Source organism: Poecilia mexicana, unplaced genomic scaffold, assembly GCF_051168715.1.
Source record: "Poecilia mexicana isolate PSO_F unplaced genomic scaffold, ASM5116871v1 scaffold_17, whole genome shotgun sequence".
Taxonomy (NCBI): domain Eukaryota; kingdom Metazoa; phylum Chordata; class Actinopteri; order Cyprinodontiformes; family Poeciliidae; genus Poecilia; species Poecilia mexicana.
The window spans coordinates 16,319,886-16,340,977 of record NW_028263386.1 but is presented as its reverse complement, the minus strand read 5'-3'; the positions used below and the strand labels follow the sequence as shown (position 1 = coordinate 16,340,977).

The following is a 21,092-nucleotide window of genomic DNA, read 5'->3' as shown; positions in this document are numbered from 1 at the left end:
TAAACAAATACAAAAACTAACAAAAAAAATCACGTAGAACAAAGGTGTTACAAGATTATCATAAATACAAAGGAAACAATGAATTGTTCCTTGTAGTTTCTTTTGTTGTTTTCCATATTTGAGCTCAGATCTAGTGTTGTATTGTCCAGCATGATTCAGGTTGACATACTCCCCAGGCAGAGCGGAAGGATAAAATTAGACGGAGGGATGGATCAGCTGTATATAATATCCAGTAAGAATCAGCTGACACTTGTTTACACAAAACAAAATGTGACTTGCATTCTGTCTCAGTCGCAGATTCAATCTGGAATCGGGAAGCTGGCAGTATAAGGATTTTTTATTTTTTTAATTTCCCCTTTACTTTTCTCCCTCCTTTTCATTGGGGGCATTATTGCATCGTGGGAATAACACAATGTGCACCGCGCTTACGCAACAGAGATCGTCACTCGGCAGAGGGTTTGCGGGGCAAGGACGAAATTAAAGCGAGCATTTTTGAATTCCATTTTTGTTAATCCCACTGATTTTCTGAAGGGATTAGCGGACCGAGCATGATAGAGGCACCGCTGGTTCGCCTGGCACCGCTCGGATCGGGAGCTGCAGACAGTAAGTGCAACACAACCTATAGGATCCAGAATGCACTGAGAAATCTTTTTTCTTAGTGCTTAGTCCTTTTCCATTTTCTCTCTTTCTGTCTTTCTTTTCTTCTTCTTCTTTTTCCATCTTGATCTGCTGGGGATATATTGCTGTTACTTATGCCTTTATTTTCTTACTCTTGTTAGTGCCTAAGAATGAGAAGGCGCGCTGAAATTCCCACCAGATTGTTTTGGCGCACGTTTTGTTGAGATGTACTTTAATTTTTGATATTGCGCAAGAATTTATCTCAACTTCAGCGATTTTAGATGAGTGGACTGAAAAAAAACAAACACTTTTACATATTTATCCAGATACGCTTTTCATTTTTGTTAATGCTTTACATCCTGGTTTAGTTATGAATGACCTATTTTACTGATAATATTTAGCAATATACAAGAAAGGACGTAACAATAAGTAATGGTTGTAAAATACTTAACTAAAGCATTTGTTTAATTGAGCAACTCTTTCCTTTTCTTTGTTTTGAATGAATGGCACAAACAGAGAACTTATTTGGTGTTTAACACCCCCCTATTCAACAAAAGAAAATAAAACATCTTATACCGCTTAGGATTGTAAGGTCTCAGTAGCAGACAGCAGTTGCTTATTCTCATTCTAAAGGATTATCCTGTGCCCTGCAAAGTAATCACTGGATAATGCAACGTGACTGAATCCACAATAAAGATCTCCTCTCAGGAGAGAAAGAGCAACCAGCGATGAATATAACGGAAATGTCTCAATCATTCTTGTGAGTAACAGTTTCTAATTCTCTGCTTTATTTTTTTTTCCCTTCAGAATATTTCAGAGCATAACCCCTTTTTCGTATCGCCCGACCAATGGATGAGGAGAGATCTGCAGGTAATGTTCTTTCTAAGTCCACTTGCCCTGTACCGACTGGCCTTCCCATCAACTGGGGACTCATCACTGGCCCTGTACCAGAGCCTGTTTTCGGAGCATCTTCTTTTAAGACCTCGCTGCCTCCTCACCAGAGTTCAGCCTCGCATGCACTACAGACCAAAGTGAAGTCGTTGACTCAGAGAAGAACAAGAGGCAGGGAGCGAGAGAAGGACAGAGAGAAGTTGGACGCAGGCGAGATGCGCACGAGTGGCTCGCATGGGCAAAATTCATCTGAAGTGCTCCTGAGGCAGAGGCAGAGAGCCAAAGGCCAGTTGTTTGTGCCGTCAACCTCCTGGCGATCAGGTGCTGCAAAGGACTTGAGCAGCAGCGATGAGGATGAGGAGGTAGAGGTTCAGGTTCGACTGGAGATCCACAGTCCTCCTGTGGACCTACAAACGGAGCAGGGGACAGAGGAAAGCGACGAGAAGTCAGAACAAAATGAGGGCCAGGTCAGCTGTTGTGGGCTCGAGGAGGGCACCAGTCTGGAAAGTCTCCTCTCAGATAACTCAAGTAGCAGCAAGGATGACCCGTCGCCCCCTCCTCCTCTGCCTGCCGTCTCCTCCTCCGCTTCAACTACGTCTGCTTCCACCTCGTCCTCTTCTTCAGCGAGACACTGGGCACCTCCAAAGGGCTTCTGGAGAGTAGCAAGGCCAGAAACATTGCTTCTCAATGGGGTCGGCCCTCACGACATAACCCCGACATTACCCTTGAAGGACTACACCCAGATGGAGGCAGTGGAAGCGGAACCTCAGTGCAAGTCCAAACCTTCTCAAGCAGTCGGCAGGAATGAGGCACAGAGTGTGGCTGAGGACACCGAAGCGGCGTCGGTGTTCAAACATTCAGATAGCGTGGAATTTTATCTGGACAGATGTGAACAAAGCGAGGCAGATGTGGCGGATTCAGCCAAAGGGCTGTGCAGTTCTGACAGCTGGGAAAGCACGTCTTCTCAAAATGGAGTGCTGCGTGCTGACCTGAAGCTCAGGGTGAAGGAGAGGGCCTACGCAAAGCTGAGGGAAAGACAGCAAAACTGCAGAGAGGCGCGTGATCGCCGCGGAGGAGAAAGCATCGATTACTATGGGGACATAACATACAGAGTAGATTATAAAGGTAAGCGTCTTAACGGGAAAAAAGCCTCATATGTCCATGTCCTACCTTCACAAATGTAAACACTACTGGATGGAGAAATGTGTAATCAATACTTCAAACAATCTATAAAATACATGATGGTACCTAGATGCATGTCCCTTCTTTAACTTTCTTTGCTGATAGATTTTTTAAAAGTAGATTGCGTCACATCAATTATCCCTAAGAGAGCTATGCAACGTCTGACTATTAAAACTCCAACAATTCTTATAAATAAAAGTAACCTCAGAATCTTTTTTTCAAATTTATTTATGCTTTAGGTATTTAAATTTGATAAAAGTTTATGCAGACTTTCTAATTCATAACTTCCTGTTTCCCTTGGGAATTAATATGACATAACACAGAGGCCCACTTCTTTCAGCTGCTCTTCAAAATAGGAAAAAGCAAGAGAATATGCCATGCAAGAAAGTTAAAAGAGATTTGATCTTCAAAAGTTTTTTTTAAATTACCTACAAGAAAAAAAGACAACTTTCCTAAACATTTTATTTTGAGCTTTATTTAACCAGGAAAGTCCCATTGAGATTTCAAACTTATTTTTCAAGGGAGTCCTGGGCAAGCAGCAGCAAGAGTTATGCAACTTACACAGTCACATCTATAATTTAAAAAGCTTAAAACAACTCCATTTGTGACAAACATGGCTAGATGAGAACCCCATTTTATCTTGCTACTATGCACAAGTAGCACTTCTCTAAAAGTTAAGAATAGTGGTACAGAGTGGGATCGTGGCCTTGGCAATGGGAACCGTCGGAGCTACATAATTATTTATGAGGCATGCCTGAAAAAAGCCTCATATGTCCTACCTTCACAAATGTAAACACTACTGGAACTTTATGTAAAACTGAATATTATGAGACTAAGAGGTAGGTTTTTTTGAACAACAAACATTATTAGTTGGTTTGTAAAATAAAAGCTTAATATGGAAACTTCTCACACCTAGTTTTAAGCATGATAGAGAATCTGTGATGCAACCGGTGAGTTATCAGCCCCGTTTTGTCATTTTTGAGAGACAGGTTTCACCCATTTTGCCTGGTGCTGGTGCTAGACTATGGCAGGCTGAATATTGTGAATGACTGAATGTAGTGTAAAGCCCTTTCCAGCTTTCTGAACTAGATAACGCACAATCCAAGTATAGGCCATTAAAAAAAACAAAAATAAAACATGACATCTTTCCACTCAATGAACACGTGAAATCAAATTAAAGGTACATTTTCTCCAATTATTGATCATTGGAGAAATGATCCCTTTGGGCTGCTCCAGCCCAAAGGGAAATTTTATTGTGAAGCTTTAATACTTTTTTTTTTTTTTTTACCAAGGATGCCACTAAGTATATTTATTGGCATGCTCATACTTATTATACTTATACTTATTGCATTCTATATATGGGAACACTTTATGTGTTGACATGATTTTGTTTTTGCATCATAAAATCTAAAAAAAAAAAAAATTCTTACAGAATATGTGGGTAAGTCCACTTTGTTTACCATCCAGCTGCTACAGTCATTCAAAGTGCCATTCACGAGCAGTCAGTTGCATGTCTGCTTAGGATGTTATGTTAAAATGTGGTTTGTAACCTGGCTGGTCCCTAGCTCTGAACAGATGTCAGATGTGCAGATGTGCATGAGGCTGTTGCTATTATTAGCAGCCAGCGCAGTGGGGGAAGTGTCCCTGTGTCGGTATCTCAGTTTGAGCGATGCTGGATGTCTTTGTATGCTTGAGGATGAGAGATTATGTATTATCCCATGATGTTTATATATAAAAGTGTACATCTGCTGATAGGCGATGAAAAACATATTCATGAAAATACTCGTATTTTCTCCAGTGGCAAAATAGTACAGGATTTCTGTTTAGCTGATGTTAACTCAATTTAATTGTATCCAGTATATAAAAAAAACATAATAAATAAACAAAAAAACATATTTATTCAAAGCAGAAATGCCCCTATTAGGTTTCAACAAGAATGGACTGCTTTCTTGGTCGCTGTGTGTGGCCCCAAGTATGATCTACATGAGAAGTGAACCTTAACTAAGTACCCTGTGCTTTAACATGTTTCCGGAACAAAGAGTTTCAAAAACAAGCTGTTCCAGCTTTAGAAAGCCACGTTATAAAAATTGCTTTTTCAAAATTACATTTGACATTTGAATTACAGCTTACTTCATGTTCCACATCTCCTCTGACTTGTTTGTTTGTTTGTTTTTTCTCCTACTTTATGCCAGTATCAGGGGACCACGATGTTCTGGAGAGCACAGACACCACACTTCTCGCTCAGGAGCTTGAACCGTATTTGAGGTAAGCTTTGAAATTTTTTGTTTGACAATTATTGCATGTGGTGAAATACAACCCTTAATATCTTAATATCTACTTATAAAGTCAGTCTTGTAGAAAATCTGGATGGTCAAAGCAAGGGACCTTTAACAAGGAAAGACAACCACAAATAGTAATCGCTGAAGAAGCAGGTCTGTTTGGAGGATGCTACATACATTGGGAAGCTGAGATGACAGTGAAACTCATAGTGAATGACTACAGTGAATGAGTTACACTTTAGGGAGGGAATTACGACAATAAATAAAATATTTGACTATATTCTCATAACCTTTACCAATCAGGACCTGTTGGAATAGGCTGCTAATTTCCTGGAGGTTGTAATTGATTGGATGAAACAAGGTGACAAACTCTAATCTACTAAAACACACTGAGCTCTCATCTTGCTACTCAGGAGAGAATGAATCACACTCTGTCCATTCTAATGATAATCCACGTGGCTGATGTATCATGCTATCTTTATCACTGGGCCAGGGGATAAAGAAGTACAGACGATGAAGCACAATGCAGAGCAGCTTAGCTTAGCTGCTGGGCGTGAGGATAGATGGATGGATGACGTTTCCCTTTGCTGCTTACCATCGGGGCCACGCCCCAGTCTTTTTCATCTTACATTGCATAAGGCAGCTTAGGAAGATTCCACCCGATTCACTCAATGTTAACTTAATCTTTGAAAAGTATGATGCTGAAATGCATCGACACAGGCCGAGCTATGCGCATTTCAACATCACCTCAGGTATTAGCGGTACTCAAATAAGTGCAGATCTATTTCAGTCTAATAACTCTTAAATCCCCTCATTCCCCTTGCTGTTTTAATCCCACGATGTGTTTTGGTACCAACCTCCGCTTTTATTTCGATCACCAGGTCACTTCTTGTAATAAGCGATGAGCTACCTTTAAGCCCGAGGCACGAGCAAGCCAAGCGTCTGCTGGAGCGAGCCAGGCTCAAGGCTCGCTCCAGCCTCCTCAAAGACGACCGTCCCAGACGCTCGCAGTCTGATCAAAGATCCGCGGTGTAAGTCATTAGTGTATCGTGCTGTTTTCCCCTCTTTGCTTTCACTTACGCATGCCTCTTGGTTGTCCATCAGACTGCTCTTTGCCTGGTTTAGCGAGTTGCATAAGAGAAAGCTCTGAAACCTGACCGCCCTTTGCAATTACAAGGCTCAAACGGACAACTCTGTGAAAATATTTGCTCTTATTTTGTTTACGTAACACGGCGAGCATCACAGCGCTTCAGTTATTCCCAAAATACTTTGTTGTAAGCGAGAAGAATCTAGTTAATGTGGGATTATGAGTGTTTGCAATATACCTTTCATTCATGAACATGATTACAGCAGGCAGCAGAGCACTACTTTTACGCAGTCATTATGTAATCTAAGATTGGATGTTTTTGATGAATTGGCAATGGGCCTGTGTTCGATTTAATGCTTAATAAATAATTTCCTCTGTACTGTTACTTTAGATTTTTTATTTGGCTTAATACTAGACAATACTGGTTCACATTGACTCATCAGTGGTATAATTGGACTTTAATGCATTTAAACCACCCATTGTTGGTGTACATAATAACACAAAGTTAAACCGCAATGACTTTTAGAAACTTCTCTATGTAAAAAAAATTGAGTTTACGCCTCTGAACTTTGGTTTAAAATCAGATATCCAAGCTTAAATGTATGCATGCAACCCAGTGGTTTTCAAACATCGGACAGATACACCTTGACCCTTCTCACATTTTGTAATGTTTCAAACCAGCCATCGGGTAATTTAATGAGATTTTATGTCATATACTTTTACTGACTTTTTGTAGGAAGGAGAAAATTAATTCATGTATTTTTTACAAATAAAAATTCTGAAAAGGCGGCAGTATCATGCTGTGGAGATCAAAAGGAATATAAAACTTGGGCAAAGTCGATGCAAGATGAATAGAGATAAACATGGGTCAATTTTAAAAGAAGAAAATCTCCTAGAGGCAACAAAAGTCCAAAGACTTGAGCAGAAACTCAAATTCATGACCTGGCACTATGACACAATTATTTGGCTCAAGCCATATTAGCGTAATTGCACTAAAAGACAGTTCTACAAGTTATTGGTAACAAATACATGCTTCACTTTCAAGGTTTGAAAATAGTGTGAAACCCATCTTTTCTTTTGTTTCCATTTCACAAACACCTGTGAGGTAGTCTTCTGCTGTTTGACACTGAAAAATGTTTTCTGAGTCACGTTCTTCCCGTTAACAGTTTCCACTTTCATTTATCTGAAAGTAGAAAAATTGTTGCACACATTTACACAACGATGCTTTAAATGTCATTGATAATTACACGGTTTCTATTTTGTACAGGAAAGATCAGCAAGTTGAACCTCCCAATCACACAACAGCACAGAAAAGTGTTCAAACCAAAGAAGATCCTCCATCCCAAGCCTCGTCTGGTCCTCTTCTGGTTCCCACACAAAGGGACTCTTCTCCCGTGAAACAAGCAGATCGACCGAGACGGTATGGCTGTTCCCCCACACGTGTGAGCTTTGAAGATGAATCCGAGAAAGAAGCCGAATCCCGCTATCTGGACAGAGTGAGACAGCGTGGCAGACCTGGAATGCCCAAGTCCAGGGCGAAGGAAAGTAACACAGACTCCAGCAGCAGTGGCTCAGAGAAGAGCAGAGGCCACAGGAGTATCTCTTTGCCACCTTCACAGAAGCAAGAAGATCTTGTGACAAATGATGAAACAACTGTTATCAAAGAGATCATAGTGCTAGTGAAGAAGTGTGAAGCGTGTGGCTCCGTAGTCAGGGAACCTCAGCCGGTCTCCTCACCCTCTGAACTTCAGAACAGCGAGCCACAGCAGACAGCTTCCCCAGAGGACCCGCGTGGAAAATCGACTCCTGTGTGGGCGCCATCAAACAAACCAGACGCGAGCACCCGCCCTAAGGCTCCTCTTACTGTCACGTTCGCCGGAGCTTATGTGCTGGGAGAAAATAAAGAAAGCAGCACCGGGTGGAAATCTTCTGGCTTTGGGAAACTCCGAAGACGGAGCAGGAAGGGGGAAAATCGTTTGGAGTCTGGTCACGGTCCGTACGGCCCATCGTGGGCTCAGCGACGAAACTCCAATCCACGGAACAGGGTCAACTTGAGCAGAGCTGTTTCGTTTGCTCCCGGGAGCCCCGTTGCCTTAGAACCACATTTACTGGAGGCATCCGGTGGACTTAGAGAAGCATCCGCGCCGTCGCTGCCCATAAAGTCAGCCCTGAAGTCAAGCTCGAGAAATCGCTCATCTGCAGGTCAGTCCACGGTTCAGTTCCAGGTGTCCCCTATTCAGGGAGGAGAAAGTGGTTCACAATCCCCGGACTCCCCTGAAGCAAGAAGGGAATCTCCCGTGTCTACAAACCAAGGGTCACCAGCAGCAAGCAGCCCAGTACCCTGCATTAGGCCCTCCACTCTTAGATACTCCCCAGCCAGAATCCCCACGGATCTGCTGTCGGCTGAAATCTGGGATGCCACGTCAGATGGAGCAGGTAAGTGAAGACAAGCTAACCGCTGTACAGACATCAAAACCTGTAGTTTCTGTTGTTAATTTCGAGCAGTAAATCCAACTCTTGCGTAAGAAGATAAAATTGGTTAATCCTCCTATCCTTTTGTAAATGTACTATATACTGTATTACTCCATGAGAGACCTAGAATTAAAATTCAACTCTGTTCTAATTAATATTTTCAAAAGTTATACAAATGATGTTTGATATTTATTTTCGATTAGATAGAGTGGTTTTTGTTTTTGCTTTGTCTGCAAATTCATATGGATATTCTGATCAGTGTAACCATTACTGTCATGACTAAGCAGGCGTAAGTGGGGAGACAGGTCCTGGTTCGGACTTTCGAGCTCTGCGAGGCATGGGTATGTCTCGGGCTGAGGACCTCAGAGCCGAGCTGCTGAGAGCTGAGCATCTAAAAGCCGAGGCTTTGTGGGAAGAAGGCTCTGACGGCTCCAGGTTTGCACTTCATAATCTTACACGCGAATCTCCTCCTACACCGAAGCTGTCACAGGAACAACTCTGCGTGGAGCTGTTCCAGCAGAAAGATTAGAACTAGAACTCTGAAAAACTGTACACTTGATACTGCAGCTCAAAAGATTGTGTGAATACTTCGACAATTCTGCCCTCTATTGGTGGGAGAAAGTAATTATGCTTTTGGATGTTACATAAACTCATTTGGAAAGTGAAGCACAAAATTAAGGGGGTGATTCATAAAGCAGTCTCCTCCATAATTTGCAATTCTCTTGCATGTGGTACTTACTGTATTTCTGCACTGAATTCACAAAGCAGATGGCTCCAATGACATGCAGGTGCAAATATGACCATCCATAACGCCAGTAATTTTTTTTCTACTAATGCGAGGCCTTCATCTGATCATTTATTTTTACCTATACCATGCAATTGACCATGCAAGCCTAACGATAACCTCTCGTCTAAGTTGTGGGGTAAAGACAGATCTTCTTTGCAGAGTTCATTTATTTATGCTGTGTTCATTGAACCTTAAAATGTGACAAAATGATCCCAGCGAGTTTATTTTATTATTATTTTCACTAGAATATTGGATGAAATCAACCTTCTCTAAAGCCAGCTACACTGCAGGTCACTATTTTCTTTATTTTTATTTATTTATTTATTTTTTTTCAGTTTTCTGAACAAAAATTTGGAGTATATTTGTCTTGAGAATACAAAGTTGTTGTTTTTGTTGGCTGTAGTTTACTTCAGCGTGCATAAATATATATGTTCTTTCCTTTAAATGCATTTACCTCAGTGCAGAGACAGCATGCTAAAGGTGAAGGAACTTTTGAACTTCTGGAGCAGATCTACATTAGGACAGTTCCAAAATTAGAAGGATCTGAAACTTGCACACATTTAGAACCTGAAAATAACTTGGTGAATTTCTGCATGTTAGTAAAAAACAACAACAACAACAACAACAAAACAACAACAAAAAAAACATTTCTTCCTCTTACAGAAAATTTGATGGGAGGCCAAAACTTTTCCTGCGTCGTTTCTTTTCCTCCATCGGGCTGAATAGCGTTGGCAGACTGGTGAAGGGGGGTCGCTCCAGCAGCATGGAACAGCTCAGTCTCCCCACCGTCCAGCGGGCAAGCTCAGCCTCACCGAGCCCCACACGGAGACCGCAGCCTACCATTCGAATACAGAGGACCCCCTCACTGCAGACCCTGCACACAGTGAGCGAGAAAAACAAACTTTATTTTATGCAAGATTTTATTCATTCCCATTTGTCACATATTTCTGCCGGACCTCTCTTGAGATTATCAGTTGCAAACTTGTTGTCCGACATTGGAAGCACAAGGTTAACTCCTTGCATCAGTCATAAACTTGATACACTCGTGGCACACTTCAGCAAGCTCAAACTCTTATCAGTTGCAGTCACTTCTGGGATACGTGTAATGTTTTTACATTTGTCATACGGGCACTACTCCTCTGAAAACCGCTCTGAGTTTTGCCACTGTGCTATAAATGCAATACTTGTTGCAATTCCACTTGTTCGCCACTAGGTGCTCCCACTGGCTCAGCTACGTAAAGCCTCCTCTGTCCAGAGTTTAGAGAGAAGAACAGAACGCTCAACAATACTGGGAGAAGTCCAAATACCATATGGCTTGGCACCCAGGTACGAAAATAAAATAAAAAAAGAGAGAGAGAGAGAGAGAGAGAAAGCCAAAAATCGGTAAAAGAAAGTGAATAATATAAATAATTTTTAAAGCACGTTAATAAATTTTATCTGTTTTTCTTCAGCCCTGAAAGCCCCCAGATTGAGATTCACAGGGGCCTGAGTGATGAAGATGTAGTTGTCACCAGAATGGCTCATCCAATGGGCCGGGTCACACAGGCTTTCCCTGATGGGACTATCTTGTTAGAGCTCATCAAACCCCCAAGTGGCCCCTTTGGTTTTGTTATTTCAAGAGGAAAAGGTCGACCAGATACAGGTAACATTTCTTTACTTTGACACTTACTTTAAAGCATTATGGTCAATTTAGTGCCTCAGTTTACAGCGTTAGTCCCCCTAACCACGGACCTCGACGTCCAATCTCTCGCATTTAAAAGTTTCAACAACCTTGATTCACATAAACATCCAATTCACAAGTCTCTGCAAAAGCTGATGCTATACTTAAAAGGGAGTTAGACTAGCTGGAGGACCACCTCCACAAAAATCATCCAAATAGCTCAACATGGGAGAGAAAACACAAGCAAAATTGTATTAATCAAAACTCTCGTTGTTCGCTGACTGTCACCTACAGGTGTATACGTCGAGAAGGTCGGCGATGGCGGGGTAGAGGGCCTGCTGGGCGTTGGTGATGAAATCCTACAGGTTAACGGGGAGGCGGTGGCAGGACTCAGTTTGGACCAGGTGACACGCCTCATGACTCGGGAAAGCACTGCCAACCTCCGGATCTTGCCCGCCCGATGCAATCAACGCTGAACGGCGCAGGATAGACATGGCACACAGCCCATTCCCTCTGGACGCACAGTCAGCCCACTAGCCGTGCACTGCGAACTGACTGGAGCACAATGTACACGCGACACAATGCATTTTGATGTAATTCTAGATGAATAGCACAACATAGAGCTAAGTTCTTTTAGAGCAAACAAATCCAGCTGCACAGAGAACTTAAAAATGTGGATATTACTGTGTATTGTGATAGGTAGGCTCTTACACCCAACACATTTTGTTGACTGAATCTAGATACATAAATTCAGTTCTATATGGTTTTTTATTATTATTTTAGCACCAATTTACACTAACTGTCGTATCAAGATATTTTAGTACTTCACGTTATGTAGAGAAATGCTTGATGAAATCAATTCGATAACATGGGCAGATTTAAATTTTACTGTATACATTCCAGTTTGATCCTATTGATAATACAATGCAGTCAAATGGATTGTATAATGCCTGCTGGACGATACTTTTCCATTTTCAGAAAAGTATCGAGATGAATGCATGGAGTGATTAAATTTGCAGCAATGATCCCCCCAGAGAAAACGTGTAAAGACTCAACATAAAATCCAAGTGAACTGAAATTCAGTGATCTTAATTTAACAAACAGACACATTCTCGTTCAACTGTTTTACAGCCCTTGAATGAAAGAACATCACAACCAGAAACTATAATGTAATGTATTGGGATTGCATGTGATAGAAAAGCAGCAGAAAAGGGAAGGAAAATAATGGATGGTTTTGATCTTTCTTTTTATCGCAAAACATCTTAAAAGTGTAACGTGTTTTCTTCAAGCCCATAGTTTGAATCCCATGTTGATTTTTGAAAATGAACACAAGCTTGGTTGAAGAGCTTATATTTGCACAATTTTGTTTTTGCAATTCTTGCCACAGTTTAATTTAGCCCTGAACATTACAGGGCCGTTTTAAAACACTTATTGCTTTTAATGCTTTTATCAGAACTTTTTTATATGTGGAATTTATATCAAGCCGTAATGCTTTGGGTCATGGTCCCGCTGCAATGTGAAACTCCAAACCAAGTCTTTTGCAACTTTCATCAGCTTTTCCGTTCAGACTGCCCTCTATCCATCTTCTAAGCAATTCAGCCTGGCCTTCCTGGCTGCCCCTCTCTTTAATGCTCTCCTTACCATTGTTTAAACTAAAAGTCCTTGCCCTTACTGTACTTTGCAGTTATGCCACAGATTCATCATTTTCATACAATAGACTGACAGTATCGTGGGATGCATTCGAGCTTGTTTAAGTTTGTTTAAATAAATCCACATCACGCTTTTGAATTTTATGGGGGTTTTAGGAAAAATATTTAAAACCATGCACCATTTTCCTTCCACCAAATCCCAGTAAAGTACATTTGAGTTTGGGGTTGAAACAGGACGAAACAGAAAAAATATATATAAGTTCATAACTTATATTTAAAAAGAGACAGTTTGATGATAGACAATGTGAATCAAATCCATTTTTATTTTATATGTTGCTTACCTTGGTCACATTTAACACAGTCTGATAGAATTCTGTCATTTTTTTCATATTGTGGGACAATTTCTGGAAATGTTCAATACTGATCAGCAAAAAGACAAAACTAAAAGCTGTAAAAAGCTAAAAATAAATAAATTGTTTTACCTTTTATTAAGCACATGACAGCCCCTGTGTGGAGCACTTTGTTGCTTTTACTCCATGAACTGTGCTTTTTATCGTTCTCTTTTTTTTTGATTTATTGATTGTAAAATAAAATATTTTATTTTGTCAAACATTATGCTTCAGTGTCATACCTTTGTTAATTGTGCACTTTTGCTTCACGAAACCATCTGTTCACAAAACGTTGGCAATGTTGTGGACTTAAAGTTAGAATAAAGTAAGCAAAACATAGAGATGTCGATAAAAATAATTCAAACACTGAAAAACATTCACAGGAGATTTACTTGTATATTTATTTATTTTCTTAATTATTGATTGTATTTGTTTGCGTTTCAGCCACTTTTGCTGTTTGTCTTTTGTCAGCCTGACTAGCGGGGATTAGTTCACGGAAATCTGCTGTGAGGACAGGAAGCAGAGTGATGGTCGTGACTGGCGTTTCCACAGGTTTCATGGAGAGACGTGACTCCACCAATCAACTATCTATCTATCTATCTATCTATCTATCTATCTATCTATCTATCTATCTATCTATCTATCTATCTATCTATCTATCTATCTATCTATCTATCTATCTATCTATCTATCTATCTATCTATCTATCTATCTATCTATCTATCTATCTATCTATCTATCTATCTATCTATCTATCTATCTATCTATCTAAAAGCCGCGGTGAAATGGTCTCGTATCCATATTACTTTTACAGACCGGGTAATTAATAATTGAACTATAGGGACAGAAGCGTGTGGAAAATCCGTTATTATGATGTACCTTCTACCATTAAGGCTTGTCCTGAATGTGCTCTGATAGCATGTCAGCAGTTGATGCTCTGCTCTTTTATCTGATGCCTCCAGAGACCGATACGCTTTTATCTCCCCCAGCCATGACTGCCACCCCCACTCACCGACCCCCCCCCCCAATCCGTGGACGTCGGGGAACAGCCGGCCGCGCAGAACCGACCCCTTTTCCCGGGACAAAAAAATAAATAAAAATAAAAATGTGGCACAGACGTTTATTTATTTATTTATTTATTTAATGAAGTAACGGTATCCAATTAAGGCATCGTTGGTTCCAGTGAAAGCAGTTGGTCCATTGGTCCATCCTTAAGGTATACAATAGATGAATAAAGATATCCCACTCTTCTAAAGAGCTAATAAAACATAAAACAACTTTTATTGCTTGATAAATGAGCTTATGGAAGAAAACCTTTTGCTCAGAATACAAAGTTCCCCAAGGCTTAACCTGAGTTTTTGTTTCTTTCTTTCACTTAAAAAAAAAAAAAAAAAAAGACTAAAGCACCTAAGAGCGCAGCCAGTACAGTCTGCCATATACCTCACGTTGTTACAGGCCCTTGCGCTTTGCCTGTTTGCTTTTTTTTTTTTTTTTTTTTTTTTTTTTTTAATGCCTTGCCCTCCACAAGACTATATAGCCCCAACGACAGCCAAATAATAATGAATCATTTCATAAATAATGGGTTTAGGAGCTTATCGGGAATGAAGAGGCCGCTGCCGTGCGCTTATCTCACTCGGCCACATTGCGGCCTGTGTTCCGCTCCCCATACAGAGAGGGAGCGCACTGGATGCGGCGGGGAATAACTTACACTTGCGCACACTCGCGCGCACATACACACACACACAGCTCCAGAAACTGGCAGGGAAAAAAAAAAAAAAAAAAAAAAAAGAAAAACCTCAGACATGGATGACCCACTCACAAAATGGCTCCACTTACACAGTAACATCAACAACACGGCTGAAACGGTAAGTGCGAAAAACTCCCTCTCCATGTTGAACCGTCGTGGCGTCGCTCCTCTTGTTGCGGTAGGGATACGGTTGGGTTTATTGTGTTGTTGTAATGAGCGACATATTTACTCTATATTTTCTAGTTTTGTCCGATCGAGTTGAGACTGGGGGGGAAACGGATGCGAGGCCTGCAGGAGAATCCCCAGAAACAATAATTAAAAAAAAAACTCCGCGTCTATTATAATCAGTCTGTTGTTCGTTTTACATATTAGCAGAGCTTTTTTTCCCCATTAGATTACTCCTGAAAGCACCTTACGCGGATATATACTGGGTGATAAACATAATGTCAAAACCTTAGCGCTCCCTTGTAGCAATAATAGCATTATGGCCTTCCCAGTAAATACATAAAAATACATCTACAAATTAATTTCTAGCTGCTATCGCTAATAAAACGACCCAATACGAGCTACTTTAGAATATTTCAGAACTAGCGAGAAGAAAATGAAAGATTTTATTTCGACTCAGAAATAGCCTACTAAGCTCCCGTAGATAGTGTCTTCATTATGTATGAACGTTGATTATTTTCACCCATGAATAAAGAGCTACAATAATATACTCTTTAATCTACAAAACGCGAATTACAATTAGACATATATATTTTTTTGTCTCACTTAAAAAGACATTTCTCTTTGTGGGCTGCATTGTCGTGGATCAAGCATAGTATTACAAAGTATAACTTACCAGACATTGCGCAAATAAAAATACCTCTCGAAGCTCATGTGGTTAGGAAATTATTTAGCCTATTCGAGTCTGCCGAATTTAGACAGTGAAGAATTTTAGCATTAAGATCGAATCCTCGACCTGTACAGGCAGGTTTTGTTGTTGTTTGCAAAGGTGATTTTTCGGTAAACTGACCACTAAAATAAAACATAACATGTTATATAAAAAAAAAAATCTTTCAGTTGAGAAAGATCGTCCGATAGATTTTTTTTCAGAGAGAAAAATGTATTGATCAAAAGGAAATAAAACGGCTAATTCCAACTTAAAACGCTTATATTTTCATTTTTTGTTTCATAATAACTCAAACATTGTCTAAACGTGGTAATTATTAATGTCTGGATAATTATAAAGGCTTTGTAAGACAAAAAAAAAAGATAATTCAAGTGAACTCTTATTTAAGATTTAAACTAGAGCAAATGCTTGCTGTGTGAGGTATGGATTATATTAATCGAGGACATTTTCACTTAGGACATTGTGGGACTGTAAAAGCGGGTCACGATTCAAAAATGATGGAAAAACGGGAGCAGGAGCTTTGTCCTGGAAGTCCCGACGCGGGATCCGGTCCTGGAAAGCGAGAAGACTCGGCCATCATCTCCAGACACAACGGATACAAGGAGGAAGAGAAGCCGAGGATAGAAAGGGGGGAGGAGGGTGATGCCAGTGAGAGGGTGAAGGAGGAGGAGGAGGCGGACAAGAAGGAGAGGGGAGGGAGCTTCAAAGGGGCTGAGGAGACGGATGACGTTCCGCTGCAGAACTCGAGCAACGGGACCAGCATCAGCATCATCATCAACGGCGTTGCCAGGGAAACTGCCTCTCTCAACGCCCTTGACCTGAAAAGGGAAGTGCCGGTGATCGAGCTCTCCAGGAGGGACGCTATAAAAGCACTGGAGCAGAGGACGGAGAGCCATTTGGTGCCGATCACGGAACTTCGCAGACCTCCACCGCTGCCGCTGCCGCCGCCGCACCGAGACGACGCTCGAATGGTCCAGCTGAGCCCAAACGCGTTCCCTGTCCCGGCCCGGGCGATGCTCTACAATCTGGCGCAACCTCTCGCCGCCATCAACAGGTACCTTTGAAGTCGGAAAGATATCGACTGTTTTAAATGCACGTTTTATCTTTGACGTTTGGACGGAAACTTGTTAAGGGAAAATGCACTTTCGCATCTGGGTGTAAAAACTTTTGATGTGACGCAGCGATGTGCTTTTTTCCTGATGAAATCCGAGTTTTCTCACATTGCCACATCAATTAACCTGTATTTGTTTTCTATTTTTCTTTTTTTATAGTCTTGGAGGAGAGTCAGAGCAGTACAGCATGTACCCCAGCAACAGGGTAAAGCGCCGCCCGGCGCCTTATGAGGTTGAACTCGACGAGGGTAGGCGCATTTTAGATCTTTATAAGTATGGTAAGATGCACTTCTGCTGTGTGCTCCTTCTGCCAGTACAGTCCCTCTTCCCCTCCCCGGCCCTCCCCCCCCAAGTGTCCCTCCCTCATCTCCATTGTCATTCATCCCTTGACATGGACGTACACTATTCCCAATCTGAGAGTTGCAGAAGATGCGTTGCAAAGAGGGGGTTAGAGGAAGGAAATAAAAATAAACGAGTTCAACCAGTGAGAATTGTAAAATCTTACTTCGCAGAACAAATTACTATACCTGTACCTGCGTATAATTAAAACAAGCCATTCTTAGGCAAATTTGGAGTTGATTTGATTTGAAACATCCTCTCCAGTGCTGCCCACTCACTGTCATAAAGGGGAGGAGAATTGCGGGTGCTGCTGCCTCCATGCCAAGGTTTTACTGCAGAGTGGGCTGAAGGATTAAGATAGGCTGGGTGTGTTCCAAGAGCAACAATAACCAAAAAAAAAAAAAAGAAAGAAAAAAAGACACATCTGTTGGGGGTGGAATAATATGACTACCTGCAGAGAAGCATCTCAGTGTGTCTAAATAAAAAAAATAAATTTAAAAAAATGAGTGTTTTCTCGTATCCTTAAAAATCTGTTTGTACTGAGGACAGTTTTGCTAGATATTTAAGGTTGCTTGTTACCTGTATCTAAGCTTTGAAGATGATCTAAATAAAAGTGAAATTAATTTCATAGTTTTAATGACGGGAGTTAAACACTCCCCTATAATGCAGACTTTATTGTTGCAGTATGACAGAGAGAAGCACTTTCTTCTTTTATTCCTAAAATTCACAATTGAAAGTCAAATCTTTTAGATTGTACTTTTACATGCAAGAAGCATTTGAGTCTATCTGATTTAAAAAAAAATCCCAGATTGAAGAAAGGAGTTAACATCCACTCCAAAAACTTTTCAACTTCTATTTGATATTTGAGGTAGGGTATTTTGGGTGTTTTATTATTATTATTATTATTATTATTAAAATTATTATTATTATTATAATTATTATTATTATTATTATTATTATTATTATTATTATTTAGCTATTTTCAAAGTGGCCTTCAAAGAAGTATGTTTAAATAAATAAAACTGATTATGGATTGCAGAACAGGGCTACGTGATCAACCCAAACATATTTTGCTTTTGAGATTTCTGCAAGCAAAATCTTGTGTTGTTAAAACTTTAAGGCGGAACAAAAGATAGTGTTGCAACCAGCATGTAAGAGATAGAGTTGAATATTTCAAATAAAGTTTTATTTCCCTATCTTCAGAGAAGCTTTCAAGTGTGTGTAGACGAATGCAAATTCACTAGATTGCACTATATAGTTAACTCAACCTCAGAAACTAACTTCATTCTTGAGGTTTGGCAAAGAAAATCAAAAATTTGAAAACAGGATACGGAGGACAGTTTTGCTATTTTTATGTGAATGTTGCAAATTATTATTTTTTTGCATCCTATAAATAAATAAATAATCATTTATTTCAGGATGTGGTAAATACACCCTTCCAAATGGCAATTATTTTTGAGGTTTGTTGAACTACAGTAAATAAATAATGTCTTATATATGATAATCCTTGGTTATACTGAGTGCAAATGCTGATTACTGCGATTGTTTTCTATTTTTTTTCTCCTTACAAATATTGTGCATCCTGTTTGCTGCTACACTTTTTAAGCACTATATAACTTGCTTGCTTTTGAAAATCCACATTTTCAGTAATGTTTGAATGTCATGATTTAGCTGCTTCACTTCTGCGTCACCTTAGACTCCTTATATCAGTATTTTTCTTTCTTTCCGTCCTCTCCAACAGCTGGCCAGCCTAAGATTGTGCGTCGCATTTTCACAAACAGCCGTGAGCGTTGGCGGCAACAGAATGTAAACGGTGCGTTCGCGGAGCTCCGCAAACTCATCCCCACTCACCCTCCGGACAAGAAGCTGAGCAAAAACGAGATCCTGAGACTTGCTATGAAGTATATCAGCTTCCTCTCCAACCTCCTGGAGGACCAGGACGGAGGGCGAAATGTTGGCAACAGTACTGACGGAGACACGGGGCTGCTGGTTGGTGTCCCAACCCATGAGGGAGGCCCTCAGGGTGCGCCTCATCAAGAAACCGTGGTGGGCCTAGCGAGGGATGATCTTCTGGAGACAATGTCACCAGGCTCCAGCTGTGGTAGCCTACCTGACGGGGATGGGGAGGGGAGTCCCGAGAGCTTCATGGAGGACCAGGACTCACCTCCGGCTACAAGGACTCTAACAGCATCCCGCGGACCCTCACTGCACCTAGCGGCTAGAGATCTGAGGCGCAACGGACGCCCATTAGATGGTTCCACTCGACGATGATGCTGACACCAGGAGAGCACAGTCATGACATCAAAGACTAGAGAAGAGCAATTACATATGATTCGGAACACCTCAAACACCTTTTACCTTGGAGTAATCAGTTTAGGAAGAGTTATCTCACTCGAAAGGGAAAGACGATAAATACCGTGGTTTAAATTTGAACTTGTAAATCGTGCATGTGCCATGTTCTTGACCAACCTTGCGGACTATAAGCTTCTACGCGTTGAAAGTTCCAAAGACACCCTCTGAAATGAAACTATATAAAAAAAAAGAAAAGAATGAAAGAAAACATTTTAAATTAAACACTCGTTATTTAGAGGATGTTAAGCGTAAGGAGTTCATTTTGGGCTAAATTTGCAGTCGCCATTGATTGCAAAATGGTGCATAATATGGTATTGATCCACTTTGCTTGAACAGTTTTGTAGGGAGCCTGGTCCAAAATGCCAAGACATAAACATAAAGACGTAAGTGGAACAAGTTTCATAGGGCAGAATAATAATAATAAAATAAATGTTTGCGAGAGGCTGTTAACACAGTGGAACAGGTGGGACTCTGATGCAGTTACGTATGTATTGTAAATAGTATTATATTTCCACTGCAAAATATAATAACAGTGACTTTCCAGTCACGAGGTTTCAGATGTACCATAGTGTGTTTGTGAATGGGTTTACTATCAAAACTCTCTTTGAAGAGACAGGATTGGAGAAGAAGGGAGAACAGAAATTCAACTCTACACGTGACGCTATAACAAGTGAACATATAGATGGAAGTACATCAAATGTGGTACCGCTTCTGTCACACCCGGTGATTAGAAAATCAAGCCAAATATTTCAATAGTCAAACAATTACGCTGTGTGTGAATAAAAACCACATGTATTTGAATTGTTGTGGAGGTACAATATAAACAGTGCTCTTAAAGTGTACAAAAGCAGGGGTCAGATGAAATCTTGAGATGACTCATTAAGTCCTTTTGATATGAATGTTTTAATGTTTTCTTTTTTTTTTAAACTATAATGCAATGTAGTTTAGCAAGGTACACAAATAAGTCCCTTTTGTTTCCGCATCTTACGTGTACACGTACACTCCCACCACAGCTACCCCCCCTCCCACCACCACCACTTTGCAGTATTACCATGCGAACACCAGCAGTTTTCTGGAAGTGTTGCTCACTGTTGTTGGTTGTTCTGCTTTTGTAGCAGAATCTGGTAGCTTATCTTGGTACCTTTGGTATTTTATGAATTACAGTAAAGGGACATTGTACGTTTGGTAATGACATATTTGTTGTATGATAGCTGTATCTATAAATATATTACAATGTTAAAGGGATGGATTTTATACAAAAAACAGAATAAAATATACAGAGAAAATTTGAATTTTTTACTGTGGCGTGTATTCATTTTAATATGTTTGTGTTACAGTTTTATTCTGTTATCATTTGGGTTTAGCTCATCCATTCTGTATACCCGCTTATCCTTGCGGGAGCTGGTGCCTGTCTCCAGCAGTAATTGGGCCAGAGGTCGGGTAGACCATGGACAGGTCACCAGTCCATTGCAGGGTCACAGAGAAACAGGCAGGACAAATAACCATGCATGCACACTAAGGACAATACAGAAAGACAAATAAGCATCGCAGTCATGTTTTTGTCTGTTGGGGGAAGTCGGAGTACCCAGAGAGAACCGATAAATGTGCAGAAAGTCTCTAGGTTTGAATCCAGGAC

General features: G+C 40.6%; 2 protein-coding genes across 3 annotated transcripts; both read left to right on the top strand.

The window, feature by feature from the left end:
* Positions 1-1,321: 1,321 nt before the first annotated feature.
* On the top strand, positions 1,322-13,240 carry si:ch211-13f8.1 (uncharacterized). The gene is made up of 9 exons (XM_015000105.2): positions 1,322-2,634; positions 4,884-4,956; positions 5,852-6,001; positions 7,325-8,493; positions 8,817-8,964; positions 9,980-10,199; positions 10,530-10,642; positions 10,768-10,958; positions 11,271-13,240. The coding sequence occupies exons 1-9, from the start codon at positions 1,467-1,469 to the stop codon at positions 11,450-11,452; spliced, it is 3,414 nt and encodes a 1,137-aa protein (XP_014855591.2). The 5' UTR covers positions 1,322-1,466; the 3' UTR covers positions 11,453-13,240.
* Positions 13,241-14,523: 1,283 nt separating this feature from the next.
* On the top strand, positions 14,524-20,748 carry tal1 (T-cell acute lymphocytic leukemia 1). Of its 2 annotated transcripts, XM_015000115.2 has the most exons (4): positions 14,524-14,879; positions 16,110-16,707; positions 16,925-17,043; positions 18,846-20,748. In XM_015000115.2, exons 2-4 carry the CDS (start codon positions 16,148-16,150, stop codon positions 19,373-19,375), a joined length of 1,209 nt encoding a protein of 402 aa, XP_014855601.1. In that variant the 5' UTR covers positions 14,524-14,879; positions 16,110-16,147; the 3' UTR covers positions 19,376-20,748. The 2 variants fall into 2 exon arrangements, with proteins under 2 accessions (XP_014855601.1, XP_087871102.1); XM_088014976.1 differs by lacking the exon at positions 14,524-14,879 and having other exon boundaries at positions 16,925-17,013.
* The last annotated feature ends 344 nt before the right edge of the window (positions 20,749-21,092 follow it).

Coding starts and splice junctions, on each gene's coding strand:
- si:ch211-13f8.1 (XM_015000105.2), top strand. CDS start 1,467: ATGGATGAGGAGAGATCTGCAGGTAATGTTCTTTCTAAGTCCACTTGC. Junction 8,965..9,979: donor GAAGGCTCTGACGGCTCCAG/GTTTGCACTTCA, acceptor TTCCTCTTACAG/AAAATTTGATGGGAGGCCAA. Junction 10,643..10,767: donor CCATATGGCTTGGCACCCAG/GTACGAAAATAA, acceptor GTTTTTCTTCAG/CCCTGAAAGCCCCCAGATTG.
- tal1 (XM_015000115.2), top strand. CDS start 16,148: ATGATGGAAAAACGGGAGCAGGAGCTTTGTCCTGGAAGTCCCGACGCG. Junction 16,708..16,924: donor CCTCTCGCCGCCATCAACAG/GTACCTTTGAAG, acceptor CTTTTTTTATAG/TCTTGGAGGAGAGTCAGAGC. Junction 17,044..18,845: donor TTTAGATCTTTATAAGTATG/GTAAGATGCACT, acceptor CCTCTCCAACAG/CTGGCCAGCCTAAGATTGTG.